This window comes from Podarcis cretensis (assembly GCF_951804945.1).
Source record: "Podarcis cretensis genome assembly, chromosome: 10".
Lineage (NCBI taxonomy): Eukaryota > Metazoa > Chordata > Lepidosauria > Squamata > Lacertidae > Podarcis > Podarcis cretensis.
Window position 1 is genome coordinate 72,346,662 of NC_137179.1, and position 21,810 is coordinate 72,368,471.

General features: G+C 44.3%; 1 protein-coding gene across 18 annotated transcripts in view; it reads right to left on the bottom strand.

The window, feature by feature from the left end:
* The window catches only part of MAGI2 (membrane associated guanylate kinase, WW and PDZ domain containing 2), a 618,641-nt gene that overhangs the window by 41,463 nt on the left and 555,368 nt on the right, over nucleotides 1-21,810 (bottom strand). For 17 of the 18 annotated variants that reach the window (XM_079993547.1, XM_079993552.1, XM_079993551.1 and 14 more), the window contains 3 exons: nucleotides 7,354-7,539; nucleotides 4,153-4,309; nucleotides 1,489-1,729 (listed from right to left, as the gene is read on the bottom strand). In XM_079993547.1, the coding sequence (XP_079849673.1) occupies nucleotides 1,489-1,729; nucleotides 4,153-4,309; nucleotides 7,354-7,539 (584 nt within the window). The remainder of the gene's footprint in view (nucleotides 1-1,488; nucleotides 1,730-4,152; nucleotides 4,310-7,353; nucleotides 7,540-21,810) is intronic. The other variant, XM_079993549.1, reaches the window with a different exon arrangement.

Below are 21,810 nucleotides of genomic sequence, written 5' to 3' on the forward strand. Positions count from 1 at the left end.
GTCTGAATGCAGCCATTATATCAGCAGATAAGCACTTTGAATGGGGTGTGCCAATACCTATGGCGAATCAGTGTCACAAACCACAGCTTTACTCTAACATGGTGGCTCCTTAAGATCTGTCCCAGGCAGATTGGTCAGTGGAAAGAAAACCAAGGAGGCTGGAGTGTGTTTACCTGGAAGTAATCCCAGTGAAATAAATGGGACATACTTCCAGGGAAATGGTTATATGATTGGGATGCAAATCAGCTTAACTCTAAGTATTTCAACTGTGGATTGCAGATAAGGCTGTGAAGGAGATTTTGAGGGTATTAAACACTTCTCTTAAAAATATATATTAGAAAACATATACATAAACAGAGGTTTTCTTGCCCTTCTGATTCACCAAGGCACTCTCAATCTGAATTATACATGATGCATTAATAATCTCTCTTTCTCTCTGTACATTTCCTTCCCCCTCCTTTCAGGTCCACTTTATAAAATTAGCAAAACCAAGCAGGAAAGCTTTCCCTAGGCTATGGGGTGAGGGAGGATTGCATGTTTCAATGCTTCCCCACAAAGGAATACTTGGGGCTTATCCACACCATAGGTGCCAACTCCTAGGGGCCCTGCTCTGCTGCCCTTCCAGTTTGGGGGTGCCCTCCCCAATGTTCAGAACAATCAGGGGGCGGAGTAGGCCAAGCATGGAGCTGAGTGTAGCACATCTCTAGTGGCCGACTCCTCCTCCTGCTGCTGCTGCTGCGGAGGGCAAGGAGGGGAGAAGCAACCCCCAGCCAGTGGCAGTGACAGGAGGAGGAAGAGGAAGCTGATTGTGGAGCTGAGCGCAGTTCAGTGCAGCTTCAGTGGCCGGTGGCTCCTCGTGGCGATTGCCCGAAATGAGCTCAACAACTTATTTGGCGATCAAAAGCTCAACAACTTTTGCTGGGCCACTGATTGTCCAGATTTTTTACTTCTTGAAATATGGCAACCCTACTAAAGTAGCACTGAGTAACGCAAAATCTGTTCTAGGATTCCCTCTGCCCCAATCCTCCAGAGCAGATTTGGGGAGGAGGGGAGGAAAGTGGGGGAAGGCCCATTGCACAAATAGAAATCCTTGTTAGTTGGATACTAACATGTTAGTTGGATACTGCCAATATCAATGCATTCAAAATTAAATTAATCCTGTGAATCTGCCTTATACTAACTCATTAAACCATTGGTCCAACTAGTCCAGTATTGTCTACTCAAACTGGCAGCAGCTTTCCAGAGTCCCTTTCCCCTTGCCTTTGTTTAAGTGGGCAGGTTAGGGACTGAGCCTGGGAAACTTCTACACGCCAAGCCCATGTTCTACCCCTGAGTGGTGTCTCTTCTCTTTTCCTGCATGCAAAGCACTAGGTTTGGGACTTTAGTTAAATATCAACAGACAGAAGTATCAAACTTCATCGTAAACGGCTTTGGGCATGGTATAATGGAAAAACGTTATTAGAACGATAGATACAAACAGACAGGTACCTGGGGCTGCCTGTAATCTGATAAAGGGTATTGCCTGGTGTCAGGAGAATGTTGCCTGTAGTCTATCAACGGGGGTTGTCGGTAGTCCAGAGGTGGTGGTTGCTGGTAATCCAAAACTGGAGGGTGTCGGTAGTCTAATGGAGGCTGCCTATAGTCCGTTGAAGGCTGCCTATAGTCTGTAAAGGGAGGTTGTCGGATGTCGGGCTTCACATCCTGCCTTGCTTTTACCTCTGACCTATAACTAAGCAATAAAGAATTGTTACGTTGGAACCTTAGTAAGGCATTATTTAAACTGAAAAGTGGGTAGCTGTTAAACACGTTTCAAGAAATAAAAAGCATACTTCTGGGTTGCAAAATGAGGTAACTGAATTCGGGATTGGGTGGAAAACGATCTGCGTCAGGACAGACCATACCAGATCAAGGGGATAGTTAAAAGCATGACGCCCACGGTTGGTAAATGGTGAGTGGAGTCTGTGAGCTGCTCAATGTAATGGAAGCAGGCCACTGCTGAGTGTCTAGTTGCCCCCACACAGATGTGACTGGTGGTAGCTGAGCAGTCAGCAACTGCACTTATTATTTTTTTTGCACTGCCTGCACCATCCTCTGCCTCCTAGCTGTTGCTGGTGAGGACATACTCTTTGGTTGTCCTATGGTAGCTGTAGGTGCTTTGTCTCAAATGGCTGCTGTTATGGGGGAACACATGTGCTCTAGTGCAGTCCAGACTGGCAGTACCTTCATTATTTGAAGCTGGTGTGTGGCGAGACACCACTCCCTTAGGAACAAGACTCATGCACACTCATTTTCAGAAAGCGCAATGTAAATGTTTGTCTAGTTTTGCCCTGAAGATTAAATAAAATAAATGTGGGCATTTATTGCAATGTTTCCCATTCCATATTTTAAAAATAACTCTGCATAAAAATTCGCATGCATCTTCAAAGGTCAGAGTCAAAAGTGTGTAGGGCAGGCATAGGCAAACTCGGCCCTCCAGATGTTTTGGGACTACAACTCCCATCATCCTGTTAGCTAGGGGTGATGGGAGTTGTAGTCCCAAAACAGCTGGAGGGCTGAGTTTGCCTATGCCTGGCATAGGGTCACCCCCAGTCTGCCATCCCTCTCTCCCTCTCCACCTCTCTGCTACGCCTTTCACTCTTTTTCTCCCACCTTTCTCCACTCTTTCAGCTACCCCTCCCCCCTTTCTCTCTTCTTGCCACCCAGATGACATTAGCTCAAAGGCCACATGAAACTGAGCTGTCCTCTACTCAATGTCAAGTATCCAAAGAATTGAACAACTAGCTTCACCCACCTACAGAAGTTCTGACCCTGTGTTTCTCTAACCTCATCCTTCAGAATCAGTTTGTGCTAAGGCATCAGGAGGTCTGCTCTCCAAAAAGCATAAGAAGTTAACAATCAAAAGCTCCCACTGGATGCACCTAAAGTAGCTTTTTAAAAGTACCTCATAAAGATTTTGGATCATTAGCATCTCTTCAGCACATTACTTAAAAGTAAACCCCACTGATTTCAAAGGAACTTGCTTCTACAGTTAAGTGTGTTTAGGATTGCAGCCTTAATTTTGTAGGAGTGTTAAATGAATATGACATACAGAGCATTGTACTTGAAGCACAACTAATTAGTCCTTTTTATAACACTGTGTAGGAACTTTGAAACTGTCATTTACTGTTGGGTCAAGGTTTTGGACGAGGTACATTGGTAAATCAATGATGTGAATGACTATAATGATAATGTATTAGGTCACATTTTACAAGACGAAAGTTTTTACAAGGACAAAATATAATTGTCTGGAAATTACAAAATGGCCATAGAAGTTTTAACCTGATACTTTCTTTTATGGTAGAGCTTTCTTACTTGTGTCCATGAGGGATACAAAAAAGTAGATTGGTAACTAACATGGAGAAATGATTTGGAGATTAATGATCTGCTATAAACCAAGAAAGCTGTAAATTTGCTTGACAAAATGATTTCGAATACTGGTTTGCTTGTGTGGCTCATGAGAGGGAGTCAGTTTTAAGATTAAAAAGATGCAACAGCATCATAACCATATTTGACCCCCATGACCACTTCTGATCAAAGTAACTTTTGTGCACCTTTTTCACATGATAAAGTGTTCTATGGCAACAATGCAAGTCATATTGTGAAACCAGTGATATAATATTATGAGGCAGTACCATAAGAACTCTTAACATGAATAAGGTAAAATCATGTCAAAAGTCATCAAATGAAAGCTTTGGCAATTACTACATAGGCAAAGTGCCATTTGCGCTAGGTCCCGCTCACAGCAGCGGATACGTCATTACCAAATTATGCACTGTTTCATTAGCATAAAGGGCTGGATGCAGGTAGACCGTGAGAGGAATTCTGCTCAAAGAATGGTCTCTCTCACAGAAAGAGTTGGGGAGGCACTTCCCTGATTTACTCCCTGTAGCTCCTTCTGTTCCTTAAAAATATGCTCTGGAACAATGTGGGGAGTGAAACAGAAGAGAATACTTGGGGGAACTGCTCCCTTCTCCTTCCATGAGTGGGAGCCTCTCCTGATCACGGTCCCTTCACTTCCCCCAAAGGGTCTCCCAAACCCACCATTAGGGAATCACAGTCTTTCATTGTATACCTGGAGAAAGCAGAAGGCTGGATCACCTGCTCTTTCCTTACCTGTTTTCGTGTCCTTGGGACTGGAGAGGCTGTGGAGGCGCCGGCTGTGTTACGGGGCTCTGCTGGGATAGGGGGCTTTGCTGAGCCATGGGGCTGTGCTGCTGTGCCATGGGGCTCTGTTTTTCTGAGCTGGGTGCGGAAGCTGGGCTGTTCAGCTCTGCATAACGGAAGACTGGTGATTAGAGAGCTGTCACCGCGTGGCATTTAGTAAAGGGCAAAGGGAGGCAATCATTGCTGTGTCATACCCCATCTCAGGCAATTTATGTTCTGTTGCTTTTATTATCATGGCTTGTAATTAGATTTTAAGACACCTGAACTTAGAAAGCTTCATCTGATCGTGTTTGAAATCTCATCCTGCTCTGGCTGGCATGCGTGTTATTCAAAACCCAGTTGGAATTGACATACACATTTCATTTCTCAGAGTTCCTTCCAAGGGCAGAGAGAAATATGGAAAGGTTCCACTTTGAGAAAAAGAGAGAAAATGAGAGCCCATAGCAGCTCACTACAGCTCTGCAGTTGAAACTTTAGATGGCTTAGGCCCACACGTCTAAAGCATGAGGACAACAGTATCAGATGGAAGATTTTCATAGATAATATCGTGCTCATGCAAGGTTTCAAATCTGGACCCCTGGACCTGTGACACATGATGTAAGAAGGAGAGGAGGATGACAGTGAAAGGAAAGGGAACTGGAAGAGAGAAATCTTGCTTGGATTCAAAACCATTTGGCCACAGATAATAGCTTTCCCAAATTTATGTTCAAGATCTGTTTTGAATGACTAACAGACCAATCACAGACTTCCCACAGGGTTCATGTGCATGAGGAAGTGTGCACAGGATTGCAGCCTAATTTACTCAGCAAGAAGGGGATGAAGGATTTGGACTGGAATAGAACTAATGCATTTGAAAACCCTGCTTTTTCTTAGCCCAACTTCACAAAAACCCATGTCACAGTAAATCTTTGTCAGTCTTCTAAGGCACCACAATATTCTTTGCAGTTTTCTTAGGTTTTCCTTCTTCTATTCTCCATGCTCTGTTTAATTTCTAAGCACCTAAATATCTAGCAAGCTATTAATGTACAATTGCTATTACCCATTTTGAATCTGTTGGGCAGTGCACATTTAGACAAATAAAACAGGCAGGAAAGCAAAACTATGTAGGCTAGACCAGCTGCCTTTGAACTCAGCTAAACATTTGCCATTGGCAAACAAGGCCAGCCCCTCTTAGGTGCATAAGATATTAACAAATATTTGTAAATGTGTATATGATAAAATGTTCTTTTTCATACTGTAGCACTTCCAATAGGGAAAATATCTCCAGGAAGCAAAGAAGTTATCCATCCAGCAGCACAGACTGCTACAGAATCACACAACTTATGTATTCAACATCTCTAGTCTTTTAGTATTGTGCTACTGGGATGTAAAGCTACACAGACTACTTAATGAAACAGAACTCATCTCCTTTCCCTGTACCTCTAAGAACACAATTCTCATGCCAAATGTTGATTGCTTTGTGGGCAGAGATGGGCAGAGAAATCTGTTTTTCTCCAATCTGTCTTGCATAGTCTGCAACCATATTTATCTCTGCATAAGCCCATAGCAGCAGCAGCAGCAGCAGCAGCAGCAGCAGCAGCAGCAGCAGGTGTTGCTGAGGCATAACAAGAGGGAGAGGTCAGTGTGGTGCAAACACACAGCTAGAGCCAATCCGGTGTTCCTGACAATGTGTTTGCACTATGCCAACCTTGTCACCTCCTTGCCCCTCTCTCTCTTGGGGCACTGCAGCAATGCCAGCACCGGGACATCAGGTAAGTGCTGCTGTCCAGCCACCCACTGCTAGCTATCAGTACCAAAATTCGGGAACTGGGTAGGGGAGCAGCACTGGGTTGCAAACGACACAGGAAGCTGCCTTATTTCAAGTCAGATCATTGGTCCATCTAGCTTAGTCTACACTGACTAATAGCAGCTCTCCAGGGTTTTGGGAAGGAAAACTTCCCAGCCTTACCTGGAGAATGCCAGGTATTGAACCTGGGAGCTTTTGCATTCAAAGCATGTGCTCTATCACTGAGCAATGGCCCTTCGCATGAGAAACTTGATTTGCCTTCAGAGCGTTCTAAGCCCCACCCCCCAAAGTGCCCCCAGCCTTCTTGAAAGGTAAGTTTTCTTATAGAAGAAAAACAACAACAGAGTACTGTGATATATCAGTGGGGGCAGCCAGAGACATTATTGTACTAGAGGCAAAAAATCCAGCGCGTGCCCCACAATGGTAAAAATATAATAAATAAAAATGACCAATCATTTGCTAGCGGCCCATTAACCTTCTGACCAAGGAGGGCCATTCAGCTTGCCTAATGGTAGTGCCGGTCTTGCTATCATTAGGTTTGATCCAGATGAAGTTAGTTGAACTTGATTTATTTTAATGGAACATTATGATTTTTTCATGTTGATTTCAGTGATAAATGTGCAACTAACTTAGTTTGAATCCAGCCTGTTTAAGTTAATCAGATGGTGAAAATTATTATATTTTTAAAACATTTTAATTCAGTGACAAGAGACAAACTGATAAACTGAGGGGGGGGGGGAGGGAATCTATATCTTATGTTGCTTTCAGTGGGGAAGGAGGATGAATTTATGCCTTTCCAGGCAATAAGGTATGAGCAAAATTACCGCCATTAGATCAGAATGCTCTCCTCATATTTTGGGCAGAATTTAACACCCACTCTGTGAGTACACAAGGTACAAAACCATTGGAAGGACAAGTTCCTAATACTGAAGAGTCGTTCTGTTAGTGCTCCTGTGGTTTTGAATCTGTTCTCAGTTGCACAACTTGGAGGAAAAAAACCCAAGCAAAGCTGACGTCAGTGGAGTTGCAATTATGTAAAGTGGGGTGAAAATGGAACAGGGGACGCTAGTGATTATTTCCAACTGCTATATAATGTTAGTTCTCCCAGGAGGCAAAGGAGTAGACCCTGCAGTGCTTCATCAAGGCCTCTCCTGGTGGTTCACATATACTTTTGCCATTTGAAGTGTTTTTGAAGGGCTCAGATTCTCTTCTAGCAAGGTCTGCGGGGATCCAGCAGTAACATTTATATAATGCCACGCACTGGCTGCACATATAAAAACTTCCTCACTTTCCCAGGGGTGCAGTTCAGATTAATTGGTTGCTACTTCTATTTTCCTCCAGGGTTTTAAGGGTCAATTACTTACCCTCCTGAGGAATGATGCGAAGAGTTACACTAAGACCAGCATCTTTAATTAGCTTCACAATATCTGCATGAGGCATGTTAATAATAGACTGGCCATTCACAGCTAAGATCCGGTCTCCGACTTTGAGCTTTGCGCAGCGATCAGCGGGGCTTCCATCAATTATCCGGCCTATTTTATGGGGTACAGCTAGAAAAGAAAAGGAAAAATATATATACCCGCACAGTTAACCTAAAACGGCAGTCGATACAAGATAGCAGGTACAAGGAAGTAAACTAATGTTTGCATGTAGGCAAAATGGGTTCCAGTGGGAAATGTCTAGACGGTCTTACTGTGTTTCGTAAGCAGCAGCAGCATCCAGCTCTCTCTCCCCCCCCCCCCGAATGCACGTCCACTTCAGTCTGCTTGGGTTTCTGTCTAAAATCTCAACAGCTAAATCAGCATTATTGGAGCTTATGCCGATAACAAAAGTAAAGTATCCACCATCATTTTGGAAGTCATGACATTCATTAGGGATAAGTCTTCTTTTCAAGATTAACCAGGAGACAATGTCTTTCTTCCCTGCATTTCCCCTTTGTCGTCCGTTTAGTTGACTAAAGGTCAATTGGAAGAGCAGAGATTCAAAGGTCTTTACATTTTTTTACTTTTTGGTTTAGGAAATTTCTACTCCACCCTTTCTCATTGCCAACACACACACACAGAGAGAGTGGTACCTCGGGTTACGAACTTAATTCGTTCTGGAGGTCCGTTCTTAACCTGAAACTGTTCTTAACCTGAAGCACCACTTTAACTAATGGGGCCTCCTGTTGCCGCCACGCGATTTCTGTTCTCATGCTAAGGTAAAGTTCTTAGCCTGAGGTACTACTTCTGGGTTAGCGGAGTCTGTAACCTGAAGCGTCTGTAACCCGAGATACCACTGTACACACACACACACACACACACACACACACACACACACACACACAGTGGTACCTCGGGTTACAAACTCTTCGGCTTACAAACTCCACTAACCCGGAAGTAGTACCTCGGGTTGAGATAAAGGAGCACTCCCAAACTACACAACTGCTCTTTCACAGGGATTGTAACCCCATCTAGGACTGATCATGGTGGGTAAGGCACAAAGTTGTCCAATGAAAAAGCTTATGATTGTCCTCTGCTGAATCCTCTTATGGTACGATGGAAATTAGGAGGTAAAATTAAACAAAATATGGAATGCTTGTAAATATTGCACAAAGACGCAAGCATCCCAAAGCTAGTTTGAGAGGAAAAAATATTGACGGCAAAAGGTAACTAGACATTGCAGGCACAACCTAAGATTTGTTAATTTCTCTTATATAAATGAAGCACTGATTTGTGAACAGAAAACCCAGGGTCACCTTTGCAGTATGCAGTGTGTTGCATCACAACCAGGCCACACACACCACAGAATGGCTTTCCATGCCTAACCTGGGAGCATTGAGCAACTTATTTTCCTCCAGGGCTCTGCATGCTCCTGTTTATTCCAGCAGCCTGTGTGCCAGGTCCGCAGGTGATGCTGCTAGATACTTTTAGGAGAGACCTGGAAGGACTTGAGAAGCTCCCAGCCATAGTGGGCCAGGCCTGCAAAGCAGTCATGCTGCAGGAGAGGTCAGGACTACTCTAGCTTCTACGTGGCACCTCTTCATGCTGTTTTACATGTGTAGGCACAACAGGATTGCACCTTTGGTCCTTAGAATGCAAACAAAAACATGGAAAAATGAATGGAGATTTTTTCACTAGGGTAGAGATTTCCTCACAAGGGGCTGGGTCCAAATGTTCCTTTCCTCTAATAGAAAGAGCTTCTCTGCTGGAAGAAGGGAATGTCTGGATTCAACCTAAGTTCAGAAAATATGATTTTGAACTTCAGCTCTAAGTCCATCCATTTTTACATCTAAACCTGTTGATGTTAACCGTTGCCACATAATTCACCACTGCCCCATGCTAAAACACTTCCTGAGCCAATATCAGGAATACAACTTCTGAAACTTGCTGATGAACTATAGTTTTATTTTCAAGCAAAAAGTGCTTTCATAGGGCTTTTTTCAAGAAACAAAATAACGATGCATGGCTTTTAGTACAGAATTAATTCCTTCTCATTAATTTCTAGTGCTTTAGTATTTGAAGCTCTTTTAATTAAGCAAATTGTAATTTGATTTAATGCTCTGCTTTACAGACACACTTAAGGAAATGCAAGACAGTCTGGATATTTGCAAATTATTCAATTTAAAAGAAAACAACAATATGTAAACTCTAAAAAACCCTATTGATTTATTAATTCTAGGATCTAAGTTGAAACAGATTTACTGGACAGGCCTGTAGTAGCGACAGATTTTAGTCAGCCAGGGCTCCCTTTGTCCTGTACTACTGTGAACTCAAAAGACTGGGGAAAACCTGACCACTATACAGTGGTACCTCAGGATGCAAACGGGATCCATTCCGGAGCCCTGTTTGCATCCTGAATGGAACGTAAGACGTGATGGCGCATCTGCGCGTGCGTGGGTCATGTTTTGCTGCTTCCGTGCATGACGTCATTTTGAGCGTCTGCACATGCGCGAGCGGCAAAACCCGGAAGTAACGCACTCCATTACTTCCGGGTTGCCGCGGAGTGCAACCTGGAAGCGCTCAGCCTGAAGCACATTCAACCCGAGGTATGACTGTAGTCAGGCATGTACTGAGTACAGTTTGGATTGGCTGTTTCCAGTTTTTAGGAGGCAGTTACAGTCACATTATGAAGTGCAATGTTCAGCCCAGCAGCAGCAAATGAGTATTATCCCAAAAGCTTTATAATTCATCCTGGGCCATTCAAATGTGCAGATCAAAAGGTTGTGCTAATGAGTTCTAAGAGTCAATGAAAATTTATATGGAGGCGTTGCTAGGGCTGCCATATATCTGGATGGTTTGCCTAAAAACAAACAAACAGGATGTCCTGGTTTTTACTTTTTTAAACATGGCAACCCTAGGCATTGGTACAGAACTGGTTTTGATCACCTCTCAAATGCACATGGGAGAAATCACTTGTTTGTAAATACCACCATGTTAACATCTCCTTGCATCTGTTTTAAGATGAATCAAATACCCCTGTTACAGGTGTTTGCAAAACTTTTGTTTCATGCTCTGCATTTGTTGATGGCCAATTCATCCATCCATTAACTGCAAAAATGATATGGTTCCTTGCTGCTTCTTCTTCTTTTTATTAAAAAGACCACTTTTTGCAATGTATCTTCCTACCCCTTTTATTTACTGTTGTCCCCCCCCCCTTTTTATAAATATTTATTAAGAATTTTTTGAATACAAATGCAAAAATAATCAACAATATAGCATATATCATGACATATTTTCAAAACCTCTTTGGACTCCCTCACATCTCCCGCTCCCACTTGCATCTTCTTAAATTTTAACCAGCAAATTATCATCTTATTTATATTCCTAAGTCCCATTCTTTTAAACATAATCTAATCATTCTCCAAATAGTTTATATTTTCCTCAATCTACTTATCATCCTAATTCCATCTAATTTAGTGGTGGTCAATTATTTATGATCAAGCATCCTTCTTAACATTCAACCAAATTACAATGCTTTTTTAAATAAATCTTAAATTTCTTCCAGTCTTCTTCAACCTTCTCTTCTCCCAGGTCTCGGATTCTGCCAGTCATCTCGGCTAATTCCATATAGTCTATCAGCTGCATCTGCCACTCTTCCAGTGTGGGTAGGTCTTGGGTTTTCCAGTGTCCCCCCCTTTTCTATTTCATGTGTCTGCACATGTATTGTTCCCTTGGATTGTTAAAAAACAACAACCCCAAAACCAAAACTAAAAGCAGCCTCAAAGATTTGCAGTATTGAGCAGAGGATCAGCAGGAATAGATTAAAGGGGGCAGGAAGGGCAATTCAATTCTTTCTCCTCTGGCAATTTTTCCAGTCAATATCCCCACTTCCCAGCTGCTTTTCACTCTGCCGGAGAAAAGATAATGGTAGCCGCAGCTATTCCTGTAAGAGCAGAAAAAGCTAAGGAAATGAATTCTGAGCAGTAAAATGGCTGGATGGGATTAAGCAAGCCCTTCCCTACCATCCCAGGCTGCTTTCAGCTTTAAAAGAAGCTACCGTAAGAGTAGGGGACTTCTGCATGTTTACATGTAGTTTCAGTGCCATTTACATTGTTATTTATTTACTTCTACTTATTCCCATAATTAAGATTGCCGGAAGAAATATCAACAACCTCAGATATGTGGATGACACAACCTTGATGGCAGAAAGTAAGGAGGAATTAAAGAACCTTTTAATGAGGGTGAAAGAGGAGAGTGCAAAATATGGTCTGAAGCTCAACATCAAAAAAACGAAGATCATGGCCACTGGGCCCACCACCTCCTGGCAAATAAAAGGGGAAGAAATGGAGGCAGTGAGAGATTTTTGTTTCTTGGGCTCCATGATCACTGCAGATGGTGACAGCAGTCACAAAATTAAAAGACGCCTGCTTCTTGGGAGAAAAGCAATGACAAACCTAGACAGCATCTTAAAAAGCAGAGACATCACCTTGCCAACAAAGGTCTGTATAGTTTAAAGCTATGGTTTTCCCAGTAGTGATGTATGGAAGTGAGAGCTGGACAATCAAGAAGGCTGATCACCGAAGAATTGATGCTTTTGAATTATGGTGCTGGAGGAGACTCTTGAGAGTCCCATGGACTGCAAGAAGATCCAACCTATCCATTCTTAAGGAAATCAGCCCTGAGTGCTCACTGGAAGGACAGATCGTGAAGCTGAGGCTCCAATACTTTGGCTACCTCATGAGAAGAGAAGACTCCCTGGAAAAGACCCTGATGTTGGGAAAGATGGAGGGCACAAGGAGAAGGGGACGACGGAGGACGAGATGGTTGGACAGTGTTCTCGAAGCTACCAGCATGAGTTTGACCAAACTGCGGGAGGCAGTGAAAGACAGGAGTGCCTGGCGTGCTCTGGTCCATGGGGTCACAAAGAGTCGGACATGACTAAACGACTAAACAACAACAACAACTTATTCCCATTTCAAAATGCATAGAGCATTTTTAAACAAATTCTCTGCATGAGTGGGAAAATTGCCATGAGAAAGGTTCTGCCTAGCCTCTTCCCTGTCACGTCCATCCTTTCACACTTGGAATGGGAGGAACACTGATGGTATAACTTGCAGCCTCAAATACTAACAGTCAGTGCATATATTAATTACCATAATGCTAATGAACCTCTCTTCTGTATTAATCATGTCTCCCACAGTTCTACAAACCATTATAGACTTAGAGACCTTTAGCTGCCTATTATGTCAGCTCCCATTTCCAGGTGTGGTCTCCAATCGAAAGGAGCTTGTAGTCAGTTCCGCAGACCCCAAGAGACTCTAATCCTTTCATTCCCTGACAGCACATTCGCTGCCACCCCACAAGTGGCTTCTGAAATTCAGAAGAGCTTCAGAAGCAATTTCTGAAGTAAATAAAGTACAGAACAAGGCAGAGCATGGGAAAAACCAATTGGTAAAGTGATGCCCTTCTGTATGTCCAAAGGGGCTCACTGGACTGGAATCAGAAGCCAGAACAAAAGGCAGTTTTGAAATGGGGAAGATCAGGCGAAATGTTACTACCTATTCTTCAATAACAGAAAAAGTGGAATATCCTATTTTATGCTGCAGCTAATTACATATATTTGGTGTGAAGATATCTATCATCTACCTATTGATATGTACCACATACACACAGACATAATACATATCTATGTCTATGTATATAATTTCATCTATACAGGTCACCCAACTTCCACCATGGAACTGAAAGGGCCATACATAGGATTCCCAGACAATCTCTCCCATGTAGACACTGACCAGGCCAGAGCTGCTCAGCACCAGCAAGATGGCTGCATCACATGCCCTCAGACCATGAGGCACTGCAGTCCAATGATCTTTTGAAGCTTCTTCCTTATGAAGGCCACTTTAGTGGAGCTCCATAAGGACCAAGGGATATTTGTACAGAGCTGTGTCCTTCATTGAAGGGTAGAGCACCCTCTCACTGCTTTACATCATGGGATGAAAATCTTCCAGTGTGCTATTTTAACCCTCACCCCAAAATCACTGCATGGTTTTATTGAAGGGAATTACAAGAAAAATAAGAGCAAAACAATAAAACATTACAATATAAAAAATGCTGAGTTGTTAATATATTCTTGTTTCCCTCCAAATTTGCATGCAGAAAGTTAGAAGAAACACTGGGTGCTGAAGAAAATACCATACCTTTCTGTTTCTTCTTTTTAAAACAAAAATTATTTCTCTTGACAGAAAATCACTAAACTCATACTGAGCTCCGGCTAATATCACAGCATGCCCTCAGAAAGCACTGATCGTTACAAGCTGGTGTCAGTGACAAATAATGTTTCGCACTTTTACAAGTACGGTGTCTTTTCATCTGTTCTGTATGTATTTCCCCTAACAGCTGAGAGATTGTGTTTTGTAAAAAGTCACTTGCCTGTTTTCTCACATTTCTTTTTGTACGCTGGGTAAATGTCAGATGCGAACAGGTGAGAGAGAGAGAGAGAGAGAGAGAGAGAGAGAGAGAGAGAGAGAGAGAGTTGGGGAATCCAAACCTGTATTGTATCTGTACTATAACCTCTGGCAGATAATAACTTCTTACAATACCTTAGTTTTGTAATGTAAACAGAAACTGATAGAAAACTAAGCCAACAAACCCTCCTGAGCCAGCTGTCCTTTCCAATATGTTACACAGCTGATCACATGAATATTTATTGTGCCCACAATTCTCCATAGGTACAAGAGCTTTAATTCAGCTTTAACTCCCAGCATGCCATGATTTAATTGGGAGATATAACACATAACTCAGTATGCTTAGCTTGTTTCCCTTCAGATGCCTTTTTGCCATCTAACACCCACTATCAATCACTCCCGCGGCCTTTTCCTCATGTGTCCTCACCAGTGAAACTCCAGGAGTTGTGGGGCAGCCAGAAGATGCGACGTACACAGCTATCAGAGGAAGATGATGTGAGAAAATACTGCCTGACGTTCCCTTCTTGTGGACCTTATGTTCCTTGAATAAAGGCTTTATGCCATATGTGATGGACTGGGACTTGGGCTCGGGCTCGGACCCAGAGGAGTCTCAGTCTGCACCGGATCCTTTGCCTCAGGCATCATCTGAACCAAGTCTGGGGCCTGATCCTGAAGAGTCCCAGTCTGCCCAGTCTCTTCCCCTGCAACACACACCAGCTGGGCCGAGTCAGGGGCCTGAGCCTGCCCTGGCTCCAGATGCGGGGATTACCTTGTTGCCTTCAGCTGGGCCATCACTTACAGCTGCTCCACTACCGGTTGGGTCAGGGGAGGCTGAGGCAGCCCCTGGGTCTAGTAACCCACCAACGCCTCCCAAGCTGCAGAGACTAAGGTCTGAGAGAAGGAGAGACCTGAGTACTCGCAGGAGGAGTGCTCGCCTTCGGGAGAAACAGGGAGGTGAGTCACCGAGAGATCAGGACCAGTCGTTACCCCGACAAAGATAAAAGGCTGTTGGACTCCACCCCAGGTTACGGGAGCAACATTGCTGTCTGCCAGACCCTGCCTGAGATCCTGTACCTGTCCTTGCTTGGTTTCCTGCCTCATAGCCTGCCTTGACCCTGTCAGACTGACTCCTAGTGGAACCTACGGATTCTGGACTGGACCTGGACCATAGTTCTTGGGTTACCCCCAGGCGCAGCACACCATAGTTCAGGGGTGGCCTGTTCCGTTTTGCCACCTGAGATGAAATGGGAAGGTGATGTCTCCCTGCCCTGCCAAAGCTTCACTTACCAGGGATCAGACTTCCGGTAAGATCTCACTGAACTCTCACAAGATCTCATGAGAGCTCTGCAAGATGTTGCCAGAAGCCGCTGCTGCTTCTCCTTGCTTCTCTGGCAGCACCCTGTAGGATTCCACCACCCAAAACAGCTGCCTCAGTCCGCCTCATGGGTGGGCCGGCCCTGCCATACTTCCATTAAAACATTTTTGTTAAAACTATGCTAGATAATAATAATAATAATAATAATAATAATAATAATAATAATTTATTATTTATATCCCACCCATCTGGCTGGGCCTTCCCAGCCACTCTGGGCGGCTTCCATAAAAACCAAAAATACAGTAAAATCACATGTTAAGAACTTCCCTGAACAGGGCTGCCTTAAGATGTCTTCTGAATGTCAGGTAGTTGTTTATCGCTTTGACATCTGCTGGAAGGGCGTTCCACAGGGTGGGCGCCACTACCGAGGAGGCCCTCTGCCTGGTTCCCTGTAGCTTTGCTTCTCGCAATGAGGGAACCGCCAGAAGGCCCTTGGCGCTGGACCTCAGCGTCCGGGCAGAATGATGGGGATGGAGACGCTCCTTCAGGTATACTGGACCGAGGCCGTTTAGGGCTTTAAAGGTCAGCACCAACACTTTGAATTGTGCTCGGAAACATACTGGGAGCCAATGTAGGTCTTTCAAGACCGGTGTTATATGGTCTCGGCGGCCGCTCCCAGTCACCAGGAAGTGAGGATGGAAACTGTCCCGTAACCATATATCCCTCACTCAAGGGTTAAAACCAGGGCTATTTCTGAGGAGTTCTCAGCTGCAGTAGCAGAGCCAATTTGAAGTGCCTGTTGCTGTGCTCACACTGCACTGAACTTCTGCTGCCTTGTACCTCTTGGTAGTGACACATGGCATTGGGAAGCCAGGAGAGCAATATTGCCCTGCCTGGGCTGCCCCACCAATTGTTTTCAGCCCAGCATTCTCTTTTGGGCAACTTAAGGAGGGCCCCATGCCAGAGGCAAAAGCAGACAGAGCAAGAAATGCCAGTTTGTACAGTGGGCTAGCTTCTGCACACACTCCCTGATATTCTCCATCCAGGCCACCAAAATGCATTATCAACATCAAAGGACACATTTCAGCCACTTCACATTTCAAGGAGTAGGGGTGGGCAAGAGATATGACCTGAGGAGAGGAAGTGTGTCCTAAGGAGATTTCCGAAGGTCAGACTTGGAGGGATGAATTTGACTCTCTGGCCTGAGGTTCCCCAACCCTGTTCTAAAGAGGCAGGGACCAGAATATCTGGAGGACTGCTTCCTCTCACATGAACCTGCCTGCCAGTTGCAGTTATCACCTGAAGCACTGCTCTCTGCCCTGCTGCCATATTGGGCAGGTTGGACAAGGCTTTTTTGGTGGAAGCAGCCCAGTTATGAAACACTTCCCTGAAGGAAGTGTGACTGTCTTTAACAGTTTTTAGCAGAGGGAAACATTTTTATTTCATGAAGCTTCTAAGGATTTGTAAATGATGCTTTAATACTCTTCTTTTGGTGATGCTTCTATGTATACCCTTTAAGCTTTTCCTGCTCTCAGTTCTTACTGTGTTAAGGTATTTGTTGCAAACTGCCCTGAGGGCTCTCTTGAGAGTGCAGAGGTATTGGGAAACTATTTTAAATAAATAGGTAAAGGTAAAGGTACCCCTGCCCGTACGGGCCAGTCTTGACAGACTCTAGGGTTGTGCGCCCATCTCACTTTAGAGGCCGGGAGCCAGTGCTGTCCGCAGACACTTCCGGGTCACATGGCCAGCGTGACAAGCTGCATCTGGCGAGCCAGCACAGCACACGGAAACGCCGTTTACCTTCCTGCTGGTAAGCGGTACCTATTTATCTACTTGCACTTAATTGTGCTTTCGAACTGCTAGGTGGGCAGGAGCTGGGACCGAACAACGAGAGCTCACCCCGCCGCGGGGATTCAAACCACCGACCATGTGATCGGCAAGTCCTAGGCGCTGAGGTTTTACCCACAGCACCACCCGCGTCCCTACAACACAGCTCCTTGTCGCTATGCATCTGGGAAAGGCATGGCTGGAAGCTGCCTATGCTCTGGGAGGATTTGTTTTGGAGGTGGAGGCCCTGGGATTGCTTCTTGTGATTGACGAGGTAGTGGAAGAATGACTGACAATAGTGGAGTGGAATGGATAGCTGGACAGAATTAGAGTTGAGTGACTGATAATGTCTGCTGGAGAATGACAGAGTGAAGGCTGGCTGTGACAGACAAGAGAGACTGAGGGGAACAAGAGATGGTATTTAATAGAGTTAGGATAGCTGTTATGACACTTCAAGATAGACAGTGATGTTTAATCAGGAAACTAGAAGTGTAAGAACTCTGTAGAGAAATATTACTTGTTCTGAATGTTCTGTTCCTTAATTAAATCTATGTTTCTGTTTAACTCTCTGGGTTCTGGTCTTGATGGATCCCAAGGCAGGAGTGGCCACCAGGGAGCCTGTGTGTGTGTGTGTGTGTGTGTTTGCGCTGTGTACAAGGACAGGGCAGGTCTGGGGCAAGGCAGCAGCGAGGCCAGAGTAGTGCTGCCCCACTGGCACTGTCCCAGCCTCACTGCTACTGTGCCCCATGCCCACACCATCCCAATACATGGCAGCAATGCTGGCTGCTGGGAGGCCAGGCCTGCAGCTGCTTCTGTTTATCTCATTCCACATATTTGGTGTAGATGTGCTTGAGTCAGGATGTAAAAGGAGAGTCCTACTGCTTTCTCTACGCCTGTAATATTCAGGAAAGCGAAAAGGAGGCACTTCATCACACTGTGCAAAGTCCAACTATGGAACATGCTCCTACAGGAGGCAACGATGGCCACCAAATGGTAAGGCTTTAAAAGAGGGTTAGGCAATTTCATGGAGGACAGGGCTATCAATGGCTACCAGCCATGGTGGCAATGTTCAGCCTCCACTTTCAAAGGCAGTATGCCTCTGAATGCCCGTTTCTGGGAGTTGCAGGTGGGCAGAGTGCTGCTACGCTCATGCCTAGCTTACAGGCTAGCTTGGGCTGTAATAATAATAATAATAATAATAATAATAGTAGTACAAGCATCTGTCCAGCCACTGGATCCTGGACTAGATGGGTTATTGGCCTGATCCAACAGGCTTATCTTATGTTTTTATTAGGTGGTGGTAGCAAGCAGTCTGAGAGAAGTCTACACCCTGTGTGATAGCTGAGGACTGGACATCGTGGCCACTTGAGGACAGGCCCTTGCAAGGGAAAGCCACATTACTTTTTCTGATAGGCAATAAAGGTAAAGGTAAAGGTACCCCTGCCCGTACGGGCCAGTCTTGATAGACTCTAGGGTTGTGTGCTCATCTCACTCTAGAGGCCGGGAGCCAGCGCTGTCCGCAGACACTTCCGGGTCACATGGCCAGTGTGACGAAGCTGCTCTGGCGAATTGGCACCAGAGCAGCACACGGAAACGCCGTTTACCTTCCCGCTATAAAGCGGTACCTATTTATTTACTTGCACTTAGGGGTGCTTTCAAACTGCTAGGTGGGCAGGAGCTGGGACCGAAAAACGGGAGCTCACCCCGTCGCGAGGATTCGAACCGCCGACCTTGCGATCGGCAAGTCCTAGGCACTGAGGTTTTACCCACAGCGCCACTCGCGTCCCATAGACAATATGCTCTTCTATCTTGCCTGCTCCCCATAATGGGCTGGCCATTGAAGGAGACCTGCTTTGGCTCACCTACTTTCCTCCTGGCTGTCACACCTACCTTCTTAAATTATTGAGCATTTATGTGACTGGACTTGGTGCCAGGCTACCAAGTAAGAAATTAGAGAGGGAGGCAGACCCTCTGGACTTGTCAAGGCTCATGACCTGGAGACAGACAGGCAGGTACCAACTGGGCAGCTAGTCAAGCCAGGGAAGAGGCTAAGGAGTAAACGAGGACTGGTAGTCTGGAACAATGCCTGAGGGAGTTGCTTAGATGGAGGAGCCAAGCCAGAGTCAGATGCTTTATGGGATCAGGCAGAAGCCAATTGGTCCCTTTAGTCACCTGACCTCTGGCTGCAGTGGTTGCACTGAAGTGCAACTCATATCTCCCTCCTCTGGCAAGTTCCCATGGGGACGCAAAGAACCAGGCATCTCCCAGTTCAAGTCCCCTCAGCACATCACCTTGTTTCCAATGCCCAGGCCTACAAAATTCCAATAATATAAGGAGAAAGCTGTGGCAGATGAAGTTGATGGACTATATGGAACTGGCGGAAATGACTGGCAGAATCCGAGACCAGGGAGAAGAGTCGGTGGAAGAAGACTGGAAAAAGTTTAAAGATTATTTATGGAAATATTGCAAAATTAATGAATGTTAGAAAAATGTTGGAATGAAGTTATATGGCTTTAGTAGAAATGTTATAAGGAATTAAGTATAAATAGATTAATAGAGTATCAAAGGAAAAAATAAGGTTAGAATGTGTTAAGATAATTATAGGATAGAAAACAGAGAAAGATGGAAAGGAATTGCTGAAACAGTTAAATAGAAGTGGAATACAAAAAGGGAGGTGCGAGGAGGTCGCGGAAATAAGTGAATGAAAGATATGATACTGAAACTATTTGATGTGTTTTAAATTGTTTTGTTTTGTTTTGTTAGTTTAAATGTGTTGGTGTTGTGTAGTGTTTTTGTGTTGTATTGTTTTTATTTTTTGTAGTGTTTAAATTGTTAATAAATATTATTTAAAACAAAAAGAAGAGAAAGCTGGGGCTGATAAAACCTTTTTAAAATGCACAAACTAATCTTGCTTACTGTTCTGTCCCAAAGGTTACCTCCTATGTGGGTATTTCTTGGGCTGTACTTATTCATGGCAGCTCTAACAATTGCAAATAAAACTGCAGGACTCTATTTGAAATCCTAAGACCAGGGAGAAAATGCTTACCTGACATTACAGACAATTCTCTTTCCATACCGGTATTTTCAATGAATTCTCCCCTTGGCTGGCTCGCAGTGAATACATTAACATTTTTACTGAACATATTTAAATATTTATTCTTCGCTTCCTTTGTTTAATGCTATGGCACACCATGTAGGGTAAAAAAGAATGGCTGGTTGGCTGGTTGCTCTGAAAGCTTGCTTGTGAAAATGTCAACAGCGTTGGCTGTCCAATAAAAGATCAGCTCCCAGGGCTCAGGGACCTACTGGGTTATTTTTGCTTATATTACTCTCTATAGTGCTGTGCAACACTGAGATGCTACATAAGGAACTAATAATAATAACTTTTTTATTTTGTAAATAAAACAAGCATACATTAAATGGCAATAGTCTTTGCAGTAACAGTTGCTATGTTGCTTTTTTAGTCTACTGTGAAAGCAACGCAACATCTCCTTTCTGGCATCTCATATGAGGTGGGCCATAGCTCAGTTGCACAGGGCAGGCATTTCCCGCCAAAGGTCCCAAGTCTAATCCCTGGCATCTTCAGCTAAGTCTTGTCTGAAGGCCTTCAATTGGTGTTAGCCATGGGATCTGCCACAACTGGTAGTAGCAGTGGGATCCGCTTCATGTGCTCATTAATTTTCATAGATCTCCTCTGAGTAAAACTTAATTGAATACCAACCAATTACTTTAAAAAATCAATACAAGTCTAAAAACCATATGGTTCAGTTCTGTACCTCTTCTCACAATACAGTCATACCTCATGCTGCGTTAGGTTCATGTTGTATCTTTTCGGCTTGTGAACGCGGAAAACCTGGAAGTGTATACTTCCGGGCTTCGCTGTGTGCGTGCACACAGAAGTATTCTGTGCACTTTGCACATGTGCAGAAATGTTCTGCGTACTTCGCACATGCACAGAAGCACTCTATCACGCTCTGCGCTTGCATCGAAGCACCGCTCTAGCTGTGGACTTTTCCGGGTGCGAACGGCACCCCGGAACAGATCATATCCACAACTAGAGGTACCACTGTATATATTATTTCAGGCACAGGTAAACTCGGCCCTCCAGATGTTTTGGGACTACAACTCCCATCATCCCTAGCTAACAGGACCAGTGATCAGGGATGAGGGGAAATGTAGTCGCAAAACATCTGGAGGGCCGAGTTTACCTGTGCCTGTATTATTTAATAATACACTTATAGCATAATCCTATGCTTGCTCACCCAGACTATTATCCTCTGTATTCAACAGGGCCAGGAAAACTGGGGACAGGATGGCTAAAGCCCCTTCTCCCTCTCTGATTTAAAAGCCAATTACATCACTAAAGCCCTCACTTCTAACTGGCTAGTCCTGGTTGCCAGCCTAATCCTCTGATTGGCTACTGCTCACAGTTATTTAACTTAAAAGATGAACACACTTCAATTTCCCCTATCCATTTGTGTGTGTAGAGGGGGTTTAGTCACCTCAAATTGTTCCCAACTGCCAGGCCCTGTTTTAAATGTCCCAGTGATGACGATTTTCTTCAGTCCTTGGGCAGCTGACCCAGAAAGTCACACTTTGCTCTTGACAGTCCTTTGAAAAGCGGAATAGCTAATAATCTGCTGATTAATAATAATAATAATCTGGAAAGCCTCTGCACAAAGACCCAGTCAGATCCTGCTATATGGAAGGGAGGTGAATGCTGAAATACAGTGGGCACAATCCAGAGAAAGTTAACTATGAAATCAATGGGACTTAAGTGCTTAACTGTAG